The 21,770-nt window shown below is 41.7% G+C and overlaps 1 protein-coding gene across 1 annotated transcript in view; it reads right to left on the bottom strand.

Annotated features, from left to right (window-relative positions):
• Nucleotides 1-21,770, bottom strand: part of mio (GATOR complex protein mio) — a 125,398-nt gene that overhangs the window by 37,121 nt on the left and 66,507 nt on the right. The window contains exons 8-13 of the mRNA XM_080277990.1: nucleotides 21,282-21,484; nucleotides 17,429-17,613; nucleotides 15,910-16,055; nucleotides 13,422-13,517; nucleotides 10,177-10,400; nucleotides 8,055-8,185 (exon numbers count right to left, since the gene is read on the bottom strand). Of these exons, the coding sequence (XP_080134116.1) occupies nucleotides 8,055-8,185; nucleotides 10,177-10,400; nucleotides 13,422-13,517; nucleotides 15,910-16,055; nucleotides 17,429-17,613; nucleotides 21,282-21,484 (985 nt within the window). The remainder of the gene's footprint in view (nucleotides 1-8,054; nucleotides 8,186-10,176; nucleotides 10,401-13,421; nucleotides 13,518-15,909; nucleotides 16,056-17,428; nucleotides 17,614-21,281; nucleotides 21,485-21,770) is intronic.

Raw genomic sequence — 21,770 nt, 5'->3', positions numbered from 1 at the left:
CAAACTGCTCCCTCCAAGAAAAAAAGTAAATACATGACAACAGAGAGCCAAATTCAAGATCCATTCATTTCTAGATGCCTGGCCACACTGTGTTTGAAAGACTGGAGATTGTAGGCAGTAGGATAAAAAGACAGAGGGAGACATTTCCACAGCTGACCTGTTGCAGACATGAAGGACTGGGAGTAGCAGTTAACTCTTGCATTAGACAGTTGGATAGAAAAGGAATTTAGAGTTTGTTCCTAAACAGGTGCTACATGCCAGCTGTAGTGGTGGAGGGATGCAAGCAGACAGTTCAGAGGAACAGTGACCGCTGAAGTAGCAATAGAAAAGAGATAAAGATGCAACAGTGTGGGGATCAGACAGTGGTTGAAGGAAGCCAGTAAGAGAGGAGAGTTAATGAGACGAAAAGCCTTAGACTCTACTCTGATGAGAAGAGCTGTGTGTGGGGAGCCTTCCCACACATGAGAGTTGTACTCTAAACAGGGGTGGATAAACCTGTATACTGTATAAAGTCAATAACTGTGCTGGGGTAAAGAAGGTCGGAGTCAGTTTAGCACACCCTATCTCTTGAAAGCAGATTTTAATACAGAGGTAATATGTTCTTTTCAAGATAAATCTTGAGAGAATGAAACCCCAAGTATGTTTAAAGATGATGCAGGTTTGAGCTAGCTATTGTTAAAAATTAATGGGTACTCCTGTGGAAGATTTCGTCCGGGTGAAAGCTGTAAGAACTGAGATTTGGCTGCATTAAAAACATTTTTTTTTTTTACCCCAATCATAGATAAAAACCAAGTCAGATATTAGGTGACCCATAGTCTTGTCCCTTGTTTGCTGAAGTAGCTGCTGAGATGGACGCTGCAGGAAGCGAATGGAAACGTGAAAGGTGGAGTCATTAGAGTATGAGTGGACAGAGCTAGGTGTACAGCTCAGAAGGTCTTTGATGAATAAAAGGAAGAGAGTTGGAGATACGACAGAGCCCTGAGGAACACCACTACTGATAGCTCTTGGAGGAGTGGTGGTTGTCTACAACAGCAGCTATAGAACAACCAGAAAGGAGACTAGAGATGAAGGCACAGATAGGAGAATAGAAACTGTAAAAGGGTGGTTTGGAAATAAAAGATTTATGCCAGACTTGATTGAAAGCCTCTGAGATGTCAAGTGCAATGGCAAAGCTTTCGCCTTAGTCCCGAAAGGAGGATGATCAGGAGACTGAGAGTTAGGGGAGAAGATCACCAGTGGAGCGTCCCTAGCAGAACCCGTAGTGACGATCAGAAAGAAGGTTGTGACAGCAAAAATGCTTTAAAAATTTTTTTGTTAAGAATGTACTTGAAAACTTAAAATACAGAATGTTAAAGCAACTGGGCAATAGTCAGAGGCCTGGGAATGGTCACCCTTCTTTGGGACAGACTGAATGAGAGCAAGCTTCCAGCAAAACGGAAATGTGCAAGTTGATAGACGAAGGCAAAAGAGTTAACCTTGGCAGGGTGTATGCACAGAAGAACAGTTCTTGGGGACAACAGGAGGGACCCCATCAGACCCATACGCCTTGCTAGGACTGAGGTCAGTGATGGCAGAAAATACATCAACTGAAGACATTTTAATGTCAGCTAGGAACAAGTCAGAGGGGGGGGGGGAAGAGATGAAGGACAGCACTGGAATCATCAAAGGTAGAAATGGTACAGAAAGTCTGAGCAAAGAGTTCAGCTTTATCAGTAGAAGAAATAGCCACAGAGCCATTAGAGTGGAAATGAGGAGAAAAGGATGATGAGGTACAGTTGTGAGAAAGGTTTTTGGTAAGGTGCCACAAGGAGAGGGAAGAATTCACATTAGAGAGTGCAGAGCATTTAGCATGGATTGAATTACTTTTAGCAGAGTGAAGAACAGACTTAGCATGATTCTGGTCAGAATCATAAGAATGTTGAGATTCTGGAGTGGGTTGGCTTCGGTACCTTTCGTAGGCCTTCTACTTTTTGAAGGACAGCATTAGAACGAGTGCGACCAGACCAATTTTTTTTTGCATTAGTCAAAGGATATGAGTAAGGAATGTATGCTTCCATGCCTGAGAGAATAACCTCCATAATGCACAAGGCACACTCAGATGGCTCTAGGCCATGGAAGCAATAACCATTCCAGCGAAAAACAATGAAGTACTGCCTGAGGGCCTCCCAATCAGCAGCTCCAAAGTGCTGCAACCGACATTTCTTTGGAGGGTCCACAGGCCACACTGGAGTAATGGGACAGGTTTAGGTGATAAGGTTGTGATCGGAGGAGCCCAATGGAGAGGAAAAATTAACTGAGTACTGTATAAGCAGAAGGATTAGCTGTAAGGAAGAGGTCCAGTGAGTTGGATCTCTCTCCAAGGCAGTCAGGGATACAGGTAAGGTGCTGTACAAGCTGCTCTAGGTCACTGAGGATAGAAACAACGTAGGCTTGTTCACCAGGTGGATCAGTGAAGAGAGAGGAAAGCCAAAGGTGGCTGTGAACACTGAAAGATTTCAGAAAAAGGAGAAATGGATAGGATGTGTTCCATCTCAGAAGTAAAATAATCAAAGAATTTTTCATAGTCAGTAGAATTAGGGGATAAGTAAACAGCACAGATATATTTAGTTAGAGAACGACAGGAAAGCCAAAGCCAGAGAGTTGAGAATTCAGAAGAATCAAGTTCAGGAACACAAGCGCAAGATAAGTAATTGCCTAGATATATACAACAGCCACCTCCGGCTTTTAAATGAGTATAAAGAAAGTAGGAGGATACAGAGAAGGGCTTGCTATCGGCTGCTTCAGAGAGCTGAGTCTCAGTCAGGAAGAGAAGGTAAGCTTTAGAGGAGAGGTGGTGCTCAGCAGAGAGAAAGTTAGAGGAAAGGCCACGACTGTTGCAGAAATGAAGAAGTGAGTCAGACAGTGGTTCCAGATATCTCGCTGGGTCATCACCGGGAGAGGGCTGGATGGTGGGGGCATTTATGGTCCCCCCCTCTGGGGACTCCGAGGCTTGGTTAAGTGATGCCATTTTGGTTTAATTTTGAATAGGAAGTGTAGTGTGTAATGTGCATGTAGTTTGGTGTTGACAGTTAGAGAAACTTGTATCGGAGAGTATGCTGGCCTAGTCTCTGTTACTAAAACACTGAAAAAGTTCAGCAAAGGGGGATGGTCAGGAACTAGTCTCAAGAGCTGATGAAAAGGGAGCTCCAGCTCTCCCTGTCACCAGCTTTCCATATACCTGTGTATATATATATATATATATATATATATATATATATATATATGTACTGTATATATATATATATATATATATATATATATATATATATATATACTGTATATACAGTAAAACCTTGATATAACGGACTTCAGTAGACCGGAATTCGCTTTTATCAGACTCAAGGAACTACCGGACTAAATTCCTATATATCGGAAAATGTCCGATAAAGCCAGGAGCAATCCGGACTGACTGACCACTTCAGCTATGTTCACCACAATAAGGTAAATAAAAGACATGTTTATCAGTGTACAGTACAGTATTATTATATATGTTAGACCATTTCATTATTGTAGTGAAGGTATAATACAGTACAGTACTGGAATGGCAGTGAAGACAATTTGAAAACCAATGGTGCAATCCAGACAAATGTCTGATATATCGGAAAAAGTCCGGATTAGCAGGGGGAAGTCCGGATGTCACTTTTATCGGAATTTCGCTTTTTTCAGAATGGCTTGGGCCCCAATTAGTCCGTTACAGTGAGGTCTTACTGTGTATATATACATATATATATATATAGATAGATAGATATATATATATATATATATATATATATATGTATGTATGCGTACATATATCATCATCATCATCATCATCATCCGGACCTCCTTTCCCACCCCAGGGCAGGGTGAGGAGTACCAATGTCGAGACAGCCCAAATCTGCCCAATCCAATGGGCCACACTTCCATTCACTCATCATTCAAACCCCCAGAATCCTGGCTCTATCTGATATGCCAAAAACATTCGCCATGTTCTGCAGTTTCACATACCAAAAGAGTCAATCCGGACCCTGTCACGTTAAAAAGGATGCCAAATCCCTGATCATGCACTTCTCCTCATAATATTCATCCAGCCAGCTTGATCTCTTGTCAGTCCCCTTGCCTCACTAACTTCCAAACCTCTCTTCCTCACACACCCATCCACCATATCTCTCTACCTTATTCTTGGCCTACCTCGCCTCCTCCCTCCCTCAAATTTGCTCAGATATACCTTTTTCACCACTCTATTGTTATCTATGCTCTCCACATGACCATAACATCTCAGTACACTCTCATCAATTCTGGTGTCCACAGATTTCCTCACTCCACATCTTTCATGAATCACATTATTTTGTATCCTAATCACCATCTGTATACCACATACATTCATCAACAGTCCCATCTCCACTGTTCTCACTCTTGACTTTTCAATTTCATGCCACACCACAGTCTCACATCCATAAGTTCAAGTTGGCACTAACACTCCTTGATGTAAGCCTTGCACAACTGCAACCTTCAAGCCTCTGTTTTTTTTATCAAGACCTTCATAGCACCAGCTACTTTCCTTCCTTATGTCACTCTACTTTCCACTTCTTTTGCACATTTCCTCTCTTTTCTATCATTATACCCAGGTATTTGAACTCTCCTGACAATTCCAGTCTCTCTCCATTCACTGTAACACCACACATGGAGTCACCTTCTCTCTCAATAACCATCATTTTACTCTTTTCTAAATTTTCTCCCAAGGCACAATGCTCACAGACATCTACAAAACTCTGCACTGTCTACCAAGCACTTGTGCGGTACCTGCAAAAAATTAGACAAATAGAGTAACTCAGAATTGGACAAACCAAGAGTTGACAACCATGGACTGAACAAAGGACATTCCATATACAAATTGAACAACCATGGAGACATGACACATTGCTGTTTCAATCCAACATTCAGACTGAAAAATTAACACAGTTCACCATCAAAACACACTGCAGCTCTAGCACCTTCATACATACTCTTCACGGCACTCAACAACTTCTCATTTACTCCACATACCTGTACTTTTAATATTGTCCACATTCCTTGTCTATCCACCCTGTCATAGGCTTTCTCCAAATCCATGAAGGCTGCATATAACTTCTTTTCCTTTTCTTGAAACTTTTCCACTAAACATCTTAGGATGAATATCTGATCTACACAACCTTTTTCTTCCCTAAAACCTTCCTGTTCTTTTCAAAATAATTCCTCATTTTTTTCTCTAACTCTGGCTATAAGTAACCTACCATATGCTTTTCCTATTACAATAAGAAGACACAAGCCCATATGATTACCACATCCTTCAATTTCAGCTTTTCCTTTGTACAGGGGAATAATTATAACAGACTTCCAATCCTTTTGGACTCTTCCTTCCTGCCACACCAATCTACACACCTTCCATATCCATTCTACTATTATTTCTCCCCCATGCATCAGCATTTCACCACACACTCCATCAATTCCTGGGGCTTTCCCCATCTGACAATCTCCATTGCTTCCATTACTTCCATGATCTCTTCCTCCCTTCTCATCTCCCTCCTTCTCCCACTCATTTCCCAGCCACTTATACTTGCATTACTTTCATTCTCTATGTTTAACAACTCCTTAAATTCTTCTCTCCATCTGCTTACTTTTTTTTCCTTTCTCCACCAGCAATCTGCCACTTTTATCTTTTACTCCCATACTCCCTTGTTCATCATCCTGTCTTATTCTCAGAACCTTTTACATTCCTCCCACTTTACACTCTAATTCCTTCGAAGCTCCTCATCCACTCTCCTCATACTCATCTATTCACCTCTCTCCTCTTCTTTACTTATATCTCTCTATTCCATCTTGCAACCTTCCTTCTTGCTTCTGCTTACCATCCACTTACTAAATGATTTCTTCTTTTGCACCACAGCTTGTCTCACCTCATCATTCCACCAAGCTGCTCCTTGCACCCCCTGGTGTCTTCTCTTCACCCACCACACCAACTCACATGATGCACAGATTTCTACTGTGAATACCTCGCATGAACCTTCAACCTCCCCCATCTGCTAGATATCCCATCTATCCAATCGTTCTCTACTTCTCTTTTATATTCTGCCTTTTTTTTTTTTTTTAAATCCTCCTGCAACCTTTCTACCCTCTTTGCATAGACTGCTTCCTGCTGCCCTTCTCTCCTTCTATTCATCCAGCACATCTGTACAGTACCTTGACTCATCACAACTAAGTGGTGGTCAAAGAGTCCACATCTCCAACCTCTGTATGCTCTCGCATCCAGCACATATCTTCTTGTTCTCTCACCCACACACACATAATCAATCATTGCATTCCGTTCATTCAGCTCACCACTCACCCTTCTCATTACTCGCCAGGTACAACTGTGGATCATTTTGTGCCTAAAGAGGGTACTGTCTATCACCAAACCCCTACCCACACATATATCCACCAGAGCACTACCATTCTCATCCACTTCTGCAGGCACACCCCACTCACCAACTACTCCATCCACCTTTACATTCCCTACTTTTTCAACCACATCTCCAATAAAAAATGCTCTCTCACCCCTCTCAAACTTTTCCATGCATGCTTCCACATTTGCCCAGAACTCTTCTTTCACCCTACTTGCATGGCCTTCTGTCAGTGCATATACACACGCAATAGCCCATGCCTGTACTCCTACTTTCAATCTTGCCCGCACATTCTGTGAATCAACTGATCCATACTCTTATAATCCCTTTTCATCTCTTGCACACAACACTACACATTTCTTTTTTTGCCCTCTCATTCTCATCTACTCTCACACATAATACCCAATTCATACTCCCACTCCATCACACTCTCACCTCTCCATTTGGTCTCTGTCCATCCACATATGCCCACTTTTGCATTCTTGGTCACCTAGACAATTTCTCTTTCACCTTATCATTCGCCTCTCCATTTGGTCTCTGTCCATCCACATATGCCCACTTTTGCATCCTTGGTCACCTAGACAATCTCTCTCTTTCACTTTATCATCCATGTCCCTCACATTCCGTGCTGCCATCCTCATCGTGTCCTCTGTTCGGTGCTTGGTCGTCACCTGTGGGTCCATCTGGATCTGAGGCATTATGTTTGTCTTTTTAGTTAGTTGTTTTCTGGGGAGGGGTACTAACCCTCTGCCAACCCACTTGCTGACATGTGGGGAACATGCATGGGTTGGTTATATGGTTATCACCCAGTGTATTACATGATTTTCTGACAGAGGAAATAATTTGGCTTGTCACTCAGTGTAGAGTCACCCTGGAGTATGATGGGTGCCCCCATCCACCAACACACAACACAATTGTTAAAAGGGGAAAAATGTTGAAAGGATGAAAATCATTTCGTTCCTTTTGTTTCACTTCTGAAAGCTCCAACATGCTGGCATGCATCAACCTTGGTCACCTAACGGTGGATTTCCATGCAGCTCGATCTCTGGCAGCTTTCCTATTCAGTCCCTTATCCCTGAGGTTACACTCAATGACCTTGCCACAGGTCTTTTTCAGTCTACCTCTCACAACCCCACCCCCAACATTAACACTTCTCACTTTCTACACCCAACTATATCATCCCCCATCCTCTCCACATGCCCAAACCATCTCAATCTACCTCTCCTCATCACAACACCAATATACTCCAGTCCCATCCTACCCCCCAACTCTTCCATCATAAACCTAGCCCCCCAGGCCTCACACTCAGTGATGCACTGCATATCCACCTAATCACTGTCATTTCTGTATGTTTGAGCCTGCAAATATCCTCTTCCTTTACTGCCCAGGTCTCAGTACCATACAGCATTACACTCCTAACACATGCTGCATACAAAGATCCCTTAGCACAGTGGGAGAGCCCTCTCAATGTTAGGAGAGGCAACAGCTTCCTGAACTTCTTCCAACAACTCCTCATTTTCCCACAGAGTTTGCTCCAGCCCCACCTCCAGCACATAACATGTCTCCCAAATAACAAAACTCTTCCATCAAAAAAGAAAAACAGTTTGTACTGCTCACCAGTACAGGGTCATAGGAGTCAGCATCATCAGTGAGGAAGGCAAACATAGCACGAAGGTACGGGTCTGTCAACTGGGACCGGAGGTTGGTACAAGTCTCGCGCCATAAACCTTTACGCTCCTCTGTAAAACCTAGTAAAATGAAAAGGAGGGGGGGGGGTGAATGTGAAATGCAACTATGCAACATGCTATTAAGTAATCTCATTCTCTAAATTGCTGAACTATGATATGAAACAAATTCTTGAGCTTGCCCCCCAAAAATACATAGCTAGTGGGCAAGCAATGGAATTATGTGTACTGTTCACTATTTTTATCCTGATTTACATTATCCATTCACCTTTGTCATCATCATCATCATCATCATCATCATCATCATCATCATTCAACATCATCCCAAGTTCCTGAGTCTTTCCTACTCACAGGTGGGATGAAGAAGTGTCAAGAAAGTGTGGAAAAAGAAAAAAAACATGGTACTGTAGTGGGAGAACTAACTACATACTCAATTAACTGGGCCACACTCATCCACTTATCATTCAAGACCACATACAGTATTCAGATTCTACCTCACAAGCACAGCTTTCCACATATAGTAAAAAATGATTTGGTAGGCCTAAGTAAAGTTAGAGCAAATAAGGAAGTGATTGGGAAGACTCAAGCTCATATGATAAAGGTAATGTATACAAATAAGGATGATTTGACAATGAAGAAACTAGAACTTGGTGACTGCATTAGGGAAAAGATGCCAGAAGTGGTATATCTTTGTGAAACTAAATTAGACAGTGAATTTGGTGTAATTGTGCTTGGTTGGAAAGATTATAATGTGTGGAGGAAAGACAGAGAAGGAAAGTCTGGAGGAGGAGTGATGATTATGACTGATAAAAACGTAAATGCAAAGAGGGTACATTAAGAAAACACGAAAGTGGAAATACTGGGAATGGAAATGTGGAAGAACATGAAGAAAAGCTAGACATAGTAGTAACGTACATACCAACATGGACCAGAGAACAGAACAGGGATGAGTATGAACAGCTGATGAGTCTCCAGATATGCTATGGAAGATACCTGAACAGAGAAATATATTGCTACTAATGGGTGATTTTGATTGCAGAGAGGTCGATTGGGAAGGAACTAATGCAGGGAACAATGTGGAAACCTGGGGGTATAGACTGATGGAGCTGATAAAGGAAAATATGTTAATACAGTTGATTAAAGAAAATACAAGAATTAGGGGAGAGGATGCACCACCATGACTGGATCTGATTTTTACAAGAAACTGTAATGATATACAGAAATTACAGTACCATTACCCCCTAAGAAACAGCAACCACCTGATTATGAAGATGGAGGTATTGGGAGGGGACACGGGAGAAAGAGAAGAGACATATTGACAAAACAGACATAACTATGAGAGAGCGGATTTTGACTCCTCATTCAGAAACATGGACTGGAGTGAAATGGAGAGGGTGGAAATATGCAGGAGAAATAAAATATCTTTATGAAAATATATTTGTGGTAGGTGGGGGCACTCACCATCCACTCACTCAATGTAGTGCTGCTGTCAGATGTCTGCCCTTTCCTCTCCTCCATCCTTCTTTCCTTCTATCCTCTTCTGTCTTTCTTTCCTTCACTCTTTCCTTGTCCTTCTGCCTACGGGTGACATTACATTCCCTCTTCTGTCTTTCTTTCCTTCATTATTTCCTCTTCCTTCTGCCTGTGGGTGACTCTACAATGAATGACAAGAATAAATGGTTTCCTGTACACCAGCGAACCATTTACTATGCTGGGTGGTAACCATATAACCAAATTTTGGCGTCTGGTGGTTTAGCGGGTAATTATTGCGCTCCAATCGGATTGAGCCGGTGAAGGTTTATATCCAAGGGATGGTTGGGGTTGATTGCTCAGGCAATGCCACTCAGGGATGAGTGAGGCTGGTCACTCTCATCTTAAATGTCAGGACCAACTGCCCGGCCCTGGGCTCCTACACTCCTCATGGGGCAACATAGGATTGGATGATGGATGGATGGATGAATGAAATTATATGAGGGAGGAGTCAGAAATCATGTTCCTAGAGTTGCTGCAAAAAAGGAAGATCTCCCTCATCTGTCAAACATCACAATGAATACCTGCTAAAGCCATGGCAGTGGAGTTGAGTGCAGGGAGCCTCCTGGTAACTGCACCCCTTTGGAGTATATGAATAGCAAGACGGATGCGCTGGTTGAAGACTGCAACTGCTGCTGCACGTGTGTGGTTACCAGCAGCTTCTAGCTGAGTGAGGAAGCTAGTAAGCACACTTTCATCGTCAAACCCCCATGAACACAGCTCCAGTGCTCGACTACGCTCCTCACTCCTGCACAAATTCATACGGAATTAACATAATGATGTTATATTTGCTTAGGTATAAAGTACAATATAGTAATCTCCTGTTCATCTGATGGTGCATTACCTGTCATGTCATTATCCAACAAGCAAAAAATCTTACAGAGTTAACGCAATAACTGTTTTTTGACAGCATTAACTGGCAGCGTGTATGGAAACCAAAATTTTCAAACTTCCTGTCACTCCCCACAGCACTCTCATATCACTGACAAGGCCTGCCAAAACAGGAGTTGCTGCCTGCTCCATTTCAGTCACAGAAAGTAAGCCATCCAGTCTAGGTGCATTTTAAGTGTGTCATGGAGTTTGTGGCATTTGTTGCCATACCAGGGCTTTTACAGGAGCCTATGTTGCTTGCTCCATCACCAGCACCCACCCCTACATCCCGAGTCAACACTGAGGCAGAGGAGATATAAAATCATCTCCTCTATGCCACTAACCAGTAACCACACAGGAATAATCAACAAAATCTTATTCTACTGTATGATGCATATAATGTACCTGTATACTTTACAGTAAAATACTGTAATGTGTAGTGTACTGCATGTCTTTACTTACATTATCACATGTCTATTTTTATCAGCATGAATTCTGTACATACAGTATATTGTTTGTAAAGTCCAGTAATACTGCATAATATACTCTACCATGAATTTTTATCTGGAAAACTCTGAGGCTGTTTTTTCTACTTTCAGTTATACATCCCATGTATAGGGTTTTACTGAAGTCATATAACCTGCAAAGGGGTTAAGAGGGGTAGTATGGCACTATCCATCAAAATCCATTACTTGACAGGGTCTTGCCTGAATTATGATGGATAAGCATGGATTACTATACAGGGAGGGAATGCAGTGCCAGGAAACATGACACTCAAAGAGGTGAAGAACACTATGAAGCGGCTGAAAAATGGGAAAGCAGCTGGGGTTGATGAGGTGTATGCAGAGATGATTAAGTGTAGTGGAGAAAGCAGAATGAAGTGCTTGTTGGAGATGTGCAAGAAGGCTTGGATGAGTGAAACTGTGCCAGCAGAGTGGAAAAAGGCTGTGATTGTACCCTTGTACAAAAACTGAGGTGAGCGAAGTGAGTGCAAGAATTATCATGGCATAAGTCTAGGGAGTGTGGTAGGGAAGGTATATCAAAGAATTATTACAGAGAATGTAAGAGAGAAATCAGAAGTCCTGGTGAGTGACAAACAGGGTGGCTTTAGGAGCAGCAGAGGATGTGTGGATCAAATATTTCCTGTAAGAAAACTAGTGAAGAAGGCATGTGAGAAAGACTATAAGGGGCATTTATGGATCTGGAAAAGGCATACAACAAAGCAGACAGACATTTTGTGCATGTACAGTATACATGCAGTCATGAGTTTTTATGATCGTAGTGCGGCATGTGAAAGGGTAAATGGGCATCAAAGTGAATGGTTCACGATCAATGTGAGCGTGCAAAAAGGTTGTGATGTCCCCATGGCTGTTCAATATATACATGGATGGGGCAATGAGAGAAGTAAAAGCACGAGTAATGGAGAAAGGGATGGCGTTGGTAATGAATGGTGATGGATGGAATACCTCAGATTTGTTGTATGCTGATGATACACTGCTACTTGCAAATACCGGACAAGAGCCTGGTAGACTAGTGCAGAGTTTTGTAGATGTCTGTGAATGTCGTGCTTTGAGAGTAAATGTAGAAAAGAGTAAAGTGATGGTTACTAGGAGAGAAGGTGACTCCATGTGTGATGTTACAGTGAATGGAGAGAGACTGGAATTGGTGAAGGAGTTCAAATACCTGGGTACAAAGACAGAAAAGAGAGGAAAATATGCAAAAGAAGTGGAAAGTAGAATGACACATGGAACGAAAGCAGCTGGTGCTATGAAGGCCTTGATAAAAACAGAAGCTTGGGTGTTGCAGCTGTGCCAGGCTTACATGATGGAGTGTTAGTGCCAACTTTAACATATGGATGTGAGACTATGGTGTGGCATGAAAATGAAAAGTCAAGAGTAAGAGCAGTAGAGATGGGACTGCTGAGGAATGTATGTGAAGTACTGAGAGTGGACGGGATACAGAATAATGTGATTCGTGATAGATGAGGAATGAGGAAGTCTGTGGACACCTGAATCGAAGAGAGTGTACTGAGAAGGTTTGGTCACGTGGAGAGAATGGATGACAACAGAGTGGTGAAAATGATATATCTGAGTGAGTCTGAAGGAGGGAGGAGGCGAGGCAGGCAAAGAAAAAGGTAGAGGGATATGGTGGATGAGTGTGTGAGGATGAGAGATATGGAGGTTGGTGAGGCTAGGGGACTGACAAGAGACTGAGGGGACTAGATGAATTTTGTGCTGAGAAGCACATAACCAGGGATTTGGCACCCCTTTTAAATGTGACAGCGTTCAGATTGGCTCTATCAGACAGCTATATCTGAAGCTACAGAATGTGGTGAAATTTTTTTGGTCCATCTGATAAGGCCAGGATTCTGTGTGCTTGAATGATAAGTGAATGGAAGCATGGCCCAATGAACTGTGCAAACTTAGGCTGTCTGGACATTGCTACTCCTCACCCTGTCCTAAGGTGGGAAGGGAGGTCTGCATGATGATGATGATGATGATGATTACTGTACAGCCATCACTGATACCAATTTCTACATCCACATGGATTAGAAGATTAAATATGAAACTTCATATCTCTGGAAACACAAATCAGAGAAGAGAAGTCTAAGGGTAATCTCACCTCTTCCTTGTCACAGAAAGTATGACTTCTTGCAAAGATAAATGCTAATAAATGGTCACCAAATCCTTATGCCATTTAATGGGAGGAGGCCAACCAATCCCTCATTTCCACCTCTTTTAGTCATCTCTTACAAAGTGGAAGGAATTACCAGGTAATCAACAGTACTCTAGAACCTCCAGTATCTAGAACTAATGGTGGAATACATACAGGTAGTTAACAATGTAAGCATAAAAAAGGAGAACAATGACTGGAGTGAGGAAAAGTTAGGTTTGCTCACCTGAACACCTTGGCATAGACCTGTTTTTGTCCATCTTGCCCAATCCATGGCCTATTTATTATATCCGAAGACAGATTGCCATTTGTCATCAAGGTCCTGCAGAAATAAGGCATTTATTTTGAACAGTTCATTTTCATTACATATACACATCTTTAAAGTCTGATGCACACTACAGCATGCCACAAAATGCAAAACTTAACAAATGCAATAATACAGAACACTGATGTGAAAGTTTGTAAACTGCCAGCACTACTGATATGACCTGTTTATTCTACACACCATAATGTACTCCATTAACTTTAACATCTCTTCATTCCAACTTATTTGTTGCCTATTGTGTTTAGCTAATTCTCCATTAGTGGCGTGCAGAGTTTCCATTTTTAATGCAAAAGCAAAGAACCAAAGGCTGGAAGCCTACAAAAGTTGTCCTTTATAAAGCAAACAAACAAAAAAGGAGGCAACTCAGAGCAAGAAGTAATGAACGCTCCATAAAGCTTTTAGGGTCCAGAATAATTCCTCACATCGCCATTTAACCTTGAAAGTCTACAGACTCCTCACCTACGCTGAACATACTCATCTAGGGGTAGCAAGAATAAAATAACACACAGAAGTAGGCTGCAAAATAACGCTGATTTTGAGCATGTGGTGTGTAGAGGAGAGCATGCAGAGGCAGTGAGACAGGAAAGTATTACTCCTGTGAGAAACTCCCTTGAGTGCATGGAACAATGGATATTTAAGGAACGAAATGTGCTGAAGGTGGTGCAGGAGCTAGCTTGGTAGCAATGGAAAGGAGTGGTTGGAAAAGTTCAAGGAGCTGCTGCCTCTCCTGATACTAAGAGAACTCTCCCTCTGTGCACAGTGGCTTCTGTATACAGCATGTGTTAGAAGTGTAATGATGTATGGTAGTGACATCTGGGTTGTAAAGAAGGCAGATAATTGTAGGTTCAAACATACAGGAATGATAATGATCAGATGGATGGGTTATGTGTCCTTGAATGAAAGGCCTTTGGGGGAACAGTTAAGAGTGCAAGCAAAGAGCTAAGAGGAAGGATGGGACTTGAATATGCTAGTGTTGTGATGAGGAGGGATTGACTGAGATGGTTTGGGCACATGGGGAGGATGCAGGGTGGCAACTGGATGCTGAGGATGAGAGGTATGAACAATGAGGATAAAGCTGCAAGAGGGAGGTCAAACAAGACCTAGGAAAAGGTTATGGGATGTGACCTCAAGGATAAGGGACTGAAGAGAAAGGCTGCTAGAGATCAAGCAGTGTTGACAGCTGCCATTACATGACCAATGCCAATGTATGCAAACATGTTGAAGGTTTACAAGCTGATGAATCCTCAGACTGAAAAGGTTACTGAAAATCTTTCTAACTCCACAATCTGATGATGTCTCACCTAACCTGACTAACAATGTCTAGCATCAGTCAGAAGTGCATAAAAATTATGTACTCAGACTGAAGGGCTTTAATCTTAGTGGTGCCATGATTACAAGTATACTGAAAGATCTGCCTGGCCAAGTAGACCCATCAACCACAGGCATGCAACTGCCCCTGCAGCACCGTCCCATGTAATGAACTGATGTTCCTTTGCTGCTGAGAGTGCCCCTGAAAAGTAAGGTGTGGGGAAAAGTGTAGATAGTTTGGTTTCTGGATGGATGCCGTGCTTGAATCACTTCACTCAATTAACAGGGGCTCCATAACAGGCACCAAATCATCCCATTATCTGGTGATATGGTTACCAACCAGCACTGTAAATGGTTACCTGGGTTACAGGAAACCATTAGGCTTGTTACTCAGTGTACAGCCACCTGATGTGGAAAAAAAAAAAAAAAAAAAAAAAAAAAAAAAAAAAAAAAACAGGAAGATGAGGGAAGTAGGAAGAGAGGAGGTAAACACAGAGACTGAATGATAAAGGTTATGGAAGAAGTAGACAGCGCTACATCAAGTGAGTGGACGATATCCGCCACCACCTACCACCATTGATTATTTGAAAAGTTGTCGTCGTCATCATCATCATCATCATCATCATCCAGACCTTTTTTTTTTCCCCCCATCTGACAATGTGATGAGGTACAGTCCAGAAAACAAGAAAAAACCTGATAGAGGAAGAACTAGCAAATGTTTGCTTGAAAAGTTCTTATATAAAACCCAACAGTTGTACAGATAATCAACCCCTACACTCCCAACATTTTTATTGTGGCTACTAAAGAGATGATTTTAGGCAACTTAGGAAACAGCTCTAGAAGTGAACAGGTTAATGAAGGCTAAAACTAACCCCTCCAATCCAAAAGTCTTTCCTACTTTGGATATATTGCCTAGTGGTATCATGAAATAAATATTGAACAACTGTTCACATACAAACTATGCCCTTGGACTGAAGAGGTTTAAAGTGCTTGATAAACTGAAAAATCTCTTGTAAGCTTTCCTGCAGACCTATTGACAACAAATTTTCATTAAGTAAATAACTGCAAGTGTATGCCTCACCAGACTCCCTGGTATTTGTATGGCACTCCTCCTGGCAGCCTGAAGGTACCAGCAGCTGCTAGGGTGCGGGCATTGTCCAGCCACGTCCAAAGGTTGCGCAGGGAAAGATCATCTGTTACTTCTCCATTTGCTGCCAAGCTGTCCACCTAATTAGAAAATATTTTAAATGTTTCATTTTCCAATAAATATTTTTCTACGAGGCTTCAAAAGCGATTAACCCTTAAATATGAAAAAAAAAAAAAAAATCTGCTTTATTCTTGTAACTCCTAAATGATAGGATAGGTTAAGGTGATAAGACTGTGATTGGAGGTGCCCAATTGCTTTATTCTTGTAATTGCTAAATGATAGGATAGGTTAAGGTGATAAGACTGTGATTGGAGGTGCCCAATTGCTTTATTCTTGTAATTGCTAAATAATAGGATAGGTTAAGGTGATAAGACTGTGATCAGAGGTGCCCAATTGAGAGAAAAGATTAACAGCATAAGCAGAAGGATTAGTTGTAAGGAAAAGGACAAATATGTTGAAACTCTTTCCAAGGCAATCAGGGACATGGGTTGGGTGTGTACAAACTGCTCTAGGTTAGTAAGAATAAAAAAGACATAGGCTTGTTTGCCAGGTGTTTCAGTGTGTGGAAAAACTGATAGGATGTGTTCCAGCTTAGAAGTAAGACAGTCACAGAATTTTTCAGTCAGAAGAATTAGGGGATAGGTACACAGCACAGACAAATTTAGTCAGAGAATGACAGGACAGTCAAAGCCAGACAGCAGAGAGTTCAGAAGATTCAAGTTCTGGAACATGACAGCAAGTTTGCTGCATACATAAAACAACAGCCATCTTTGGCTTTGAAGTGAATATAAAGAAAGCTGGATGCTACAGAGAAGGGTTTGCTATCAGTTGCCTCAGACAGCTGAGTCTCAATGAGAAAGAGAAGGTGATGTTTAGGGGAAGAGAGGTGGTGCTCAACACAGAGGAAGTTAGAGGAAAGGCCACGAATGTTGCAGTAATAATGAAGTGAGTAAAACTGTGGTTCTATGCATCTCTCAAATTCTGCATCATTAAGTAATGAGAGTATTCAGTAATATTTACACTTATATGGTGGTCACAGTATCCACGTCTTTTATCTGATAATATTTCAGAGTACAGTGCAAGATGCATGTAACTCTGTATGAGTCCAAGTATTTAGCATTTTCTTATAGGAGCATTAATGATATTGATACAGTACACATCTGTTCTGTGCATTTTTCTTATAAGTATCCAAAGTATAATAAGAAGGTTTACAGTTCAGAGATTTGCAATCAGGGATAAGTTACCAGTCAAACTCTCACAGTAAATGTCTGGATTGTGCAGCCTAGCCCTGGGCCCTTACACTCTTGATTGGGCAAAAAAGGAGGAATCAATCAGACTGAATGGAAATTATAAAATCACAACATGGAGAAAAGTAATTTCTCCAACAGAGCCACATGTTGGGTGTCTACAATACAGCACAGTACAGTACTGTACAAAGTAGTACAGCTCTTACATATAATCCATATCTTGATCGGGCACGAGTGATGATAGAAGAGAGTGTATCACTGAGGTGGGTGTAAGCAGGCTGGTTACGATCTAGCTGGTGAAGAGTCTTTCGGCCATGGGTCCAGACTAGTGTTCCACGAGCAGACCAATTCACAGTGATGCGCTCATGTACGACATAGTCCACCAACTTCCCTGTGAATATTGTGAGAATACAGGAATTCATAAAAATGTCTGTGTAACCAATGAAAATATCTGATCAAAGCAGCAAAACAATACCAATGAAGGTTTATGATTACAGAGTTAAGAAGAAGGATGGGATTGGAGTGTACTGGTTTTGTGATGAGGAGGGGTAGATTGAGATGGTCTGGGTATGTGGAGAGGATGGAGGAAGACAAATGGGTGCAGAAAGAGAGAAGTGTGAACGTTGGGGGTAAGGCTGTGAGAGGCAAAACGAAAGAGACCTGGGATGAGGTCATAAAGCGTGACCTCATGGATAAGGGACTTAATAGGGAGGACGCCAGAGACTGAGCAGCATGGAAAGCCACCATTAAATGACCAAGGCCAACACATGCAAGCATGTTGGAGCCTTTATAAATGAAACAAAAAGAAATCTATGCAGCATGTGAGGCGGTTTGTGGGGTGAAGTGAAGACAAAACGGAGTGCAAGGAACAACATGATGGAATGAAGAGGTGAGGCAAGCTGTGGCACAGAAGAAAGCATACGGTAGGTGGGTGGGAAGTAAAGGCATGGCAGTTGAGAGACAGAATAAACAGTTATATGTGGAGAAGCAGAGAGAGGTGAAATGAGAAGTACGAGAGAGTAGGAAGAAAGTGGATGAGGAGTTTGGAAGGAATTTGAGTCTATGTGGAGGGAATGTAAGAAAATGTTCTGGAAGGAGGTTGAGAGGAAAGAAGGGCAATAAAGAAGGTAGTAGGGGAGTAGATCTTAAAAATGGCAGATTGTTGGTGAAGGGAGAAAAGTGGGCAGATGCAGAGAAGACTTTAAGGAATTGTAAAACTTAGAGAATAAAAGTAATAAGAGTATAAGTGGCTGAAAAATGGCAGCTAGGAGAAGGAGGGGGATGAGAAAGGAGGAAGAGATCAGTAGGATGGAAGTAATGGTAGCAATGAAGAATATCAAAATGGGGAGAACCTCAGGAGATGTTGAAGTATGTGGTGAAATGTTGATGCACAAGGGAGAGATAGTAGTAGAACGGGTATGGAAAAAGTGTAGACTGGCCTGGGAGGAAGGCAGAGTCCTGGAGGATTGGAAGTCTGGTATAATTATTCCCCTGCACAATGGAAAAGGGGAAAAAAAGAAGTGTGTGGTAGTCATAAGGGTATCTATCTTCTCAGTGTAATAGGAAAGGTATATAGTGGGATATTTATTGACAGAGTTAGGTAAATAATTGAGGAATTAGTTGGAGAAGAACAGGAAGGTTTCAGGAAGGGAAGAGGTTGTGAAGATCAGATATTCATCATCAGGTGTCTGGTGGAAAAGTTTCTTTCACTCTTTTGGAGAAAGCAAATGACAGAGTGTATGAACAAAGACTGTGGAAAGTATAAAAAATATATGGAGCAAATGGGAAGCTGGTGAATGCCATGAAGTGTATGTATGAGGGTGCTAGGGCTGCAATGCATATGGACGGTGAACTGGGTGAGTTTTTCTTTCTGAATGTTGGAATTAAACAGGGATGTGTCATGTCTTCATGACTGTTCAATTTGTGCATGGATGGAGTTATAAAAGAGATACAAGGTAGGGCAGTGGATGCTGGAGTGGTCCTAATGAGAGAGGCTACGATTGTAAATCTCCTGTTCTGATGTTTGCAGGTGATACTGTGCTGTTAAGTGAAGACGAAGGGGAATTGCAAGACTTGGTGGATGAGTTTGGGAGAATATGTAAGAAATGGAATCTAAAGGTGAATGTAAGGAAGAGTAAAGTTGTGGTCTTCGAGAAAAATGAAGTCAGTGAATGGAGTGAGGCTAGATGGTGAGGAAATGGAAAATGAGTGCATTTAATTACTCAGGTAGTGTAAGTAAGGACAGAAGTTTAGAGGATGAAGTGCCTGAATGGGTACAAGACAGAAGAAAAGTTGTTGGCTCACTGACAGCAGTGATAAGAAATAGGGGAAGTGAGCATGGATATATAAAAAAAAATTGCTGCATGATAGTACTGTGATACTCCAACATATGGATGTAATGCTTGGACGTTGTTGGATGGACACAAATCAAGATTGAGAACAGTGGAAATGAGTTATTTGAGAGGAGCATTTGAAATTACATGGAGAGACAGACTGACATATGAGGAAGTGCAGGAGTGTTGTGGTGTGGATGTGGGTGAGACAGAAAGCATCAGAGAACTACACTGAGGTGGTTTGACCATGTGGAGAGGATGGGGAGTGTGAGATTAACAAGGTGAGTGTGTGAGTGATGTGGAGGGGGGAGACCAAGGATTTTTTTTTTTTTTTTTTTTTTGTTAGTAACAGAACAGGGGAAAGAAAAACAAATTATTAAAAAAGAAATAATCCAAACACCAGATTACAAGTGTCCTCCATTCATAAAAAAAACCTGTAACAGTTGGACTTGAACAGCCATAGGTTGAAGTTTGGGGGGAAACCACGATGGGGATGCGAGTTCCAAGGAGATGCAGTTCGGACAATAAAAGAATTCTGATAGCCAGAAGTTTTGCAACAAGGCAGTGTGACAGTCCAGTCATGAGTGCTGCCAGATGCCCATATAGTGCAGCAGAAGGCATGGAAAGGTGGCACAATGGATGCAACTTCATCTGAACATTTGTCATAAAGTATCTGTAAAATAATGCAAAGGAGGCAACATTCCTTCTTACCTAAAATGGAAGTTTGTGGAGAGATATATGAGAGTGGGGGGTATAAGTTGGAAGGAGGGCATCAAAATGGCAGGGGACAGGGTGACATGAAGGTGATTTGTTTGTGACCAACCTTTATAGGATTAGGGCATCTGGCTATAGATAGATAGACAGACAAAAGGACCTCCATGCAGTTTAGGTCATTCATAGTTATAACAAATTTATGCACAATGGTGCACTGTGTCACTGGTCCAAAAAAGTGTTTAAGTAATAATATTCACAATATGTAATGACTGGAAAAGAGTAAAGACCTGATTCCATGGAAAAATGTTTGGTCATACATGAAATACTATAGAACCTTAATTCTCGATTACCTCATTTATGTCTCACCTAACAAAAGCCAAGAAGATATGGATGGAAGACTAAAGTGTTAAATATTTCCAGAGTCTGTCTGATTCCATGCAAAACAGTCATACACAATAAAGTTTGGATCATCAGGATATTAACTGAGTGGTCAGAAATCCATCATCATCATCATCCGGACCTGCTTTCCCACCCAAGAGCAGGGTGAGGAGTAGCAATGTCCAGACAGCCCAAATCTGCCCAATCCAATGGGCCATGCTTCCATTCACTCATCATTCAAGCCCCCGGAATCCTGGCTCCGACGGAGCCAGGATTCCGGGGGCTTGAAAAAATTATTGTCACAAAATATTGGGAGTATTGCAGTACTTTTTGCAATGGGTATATGCAAACCAATAACATTCTGAACACAATTCAGTAAATAATACAGAAAGAAATACTGTACAGTGTACACACTACTGCACATTAGCAATGTCTTATTACATTTTTTTAAACCATAAAATAATTGTGCCACAAAAACTAGGGAGTACTGCAATACTTTTTGTGGTGAGTGTATGTGAACCAGTAACATACTGAACACAACAATCCAGTAAATGATACAAAAAGAAATACTGTGCTGTATTTTGTACACCCTACTGCATAATCAATATCTCATCACTCAAATATATTGCCTTACCAGTGTATGAAGCTGTGACGATGCGGTTCTGGTGAGATGGATGCCAGGAGAAGGCAGAGACAAAATTGGGAGGGTCAGGATGGATGGCACGGGTAATAACTGCTGGATCCTGGTCCTCACCCCCTGTACTCCCAGAGCAGTGCAGCACATCATACAACTGCACGCCAGAACTATCACGGCATGCACATCCCAACAAGCCTAATCTGGATGACGTGATGGATACATTCAGTACAATGACATCTTTCATATTTTTCTATTTTTACTACCATTCAACAACTCTTTTTAGCTAACGGAATGCCTCTCTCTTACTGACGCAGTTAAACCATCTTCATTAACCCACTTAGCAACACATTGTGGTTTCATAACCCTATTTTACAACATAAAAAACAAGCTAATCCCTCCACTCCTTTCCATGAGGTACCCTGAAGAAGAGGCTTTCGGTCATCTTACACCACCGACCAAGCATTATATATGATGATGGGAAAAACC

This window comes from Coenobita brevimanus, chromosome 71 (genome assembly GCF_032717465.1).
Source record: "Coenobita brevimanus isolate Jiangsu-jjx chromosome 71, ASM3271746v2, whole genome shotgun sequence".
Classification (NCBI taxonomy): domain Eukaryota; kingdom Metazoa; phylum Arthropoda; class Malacostraca; order Decapoda; family Coenobitidae; genus Coenobita; species Coenobita brevimanus.
The sequence above is the reverse complement of the archived record's forward strand: the minus strand, read 5'-3'. Positions and strand labels throughout refer to the sequence as shown.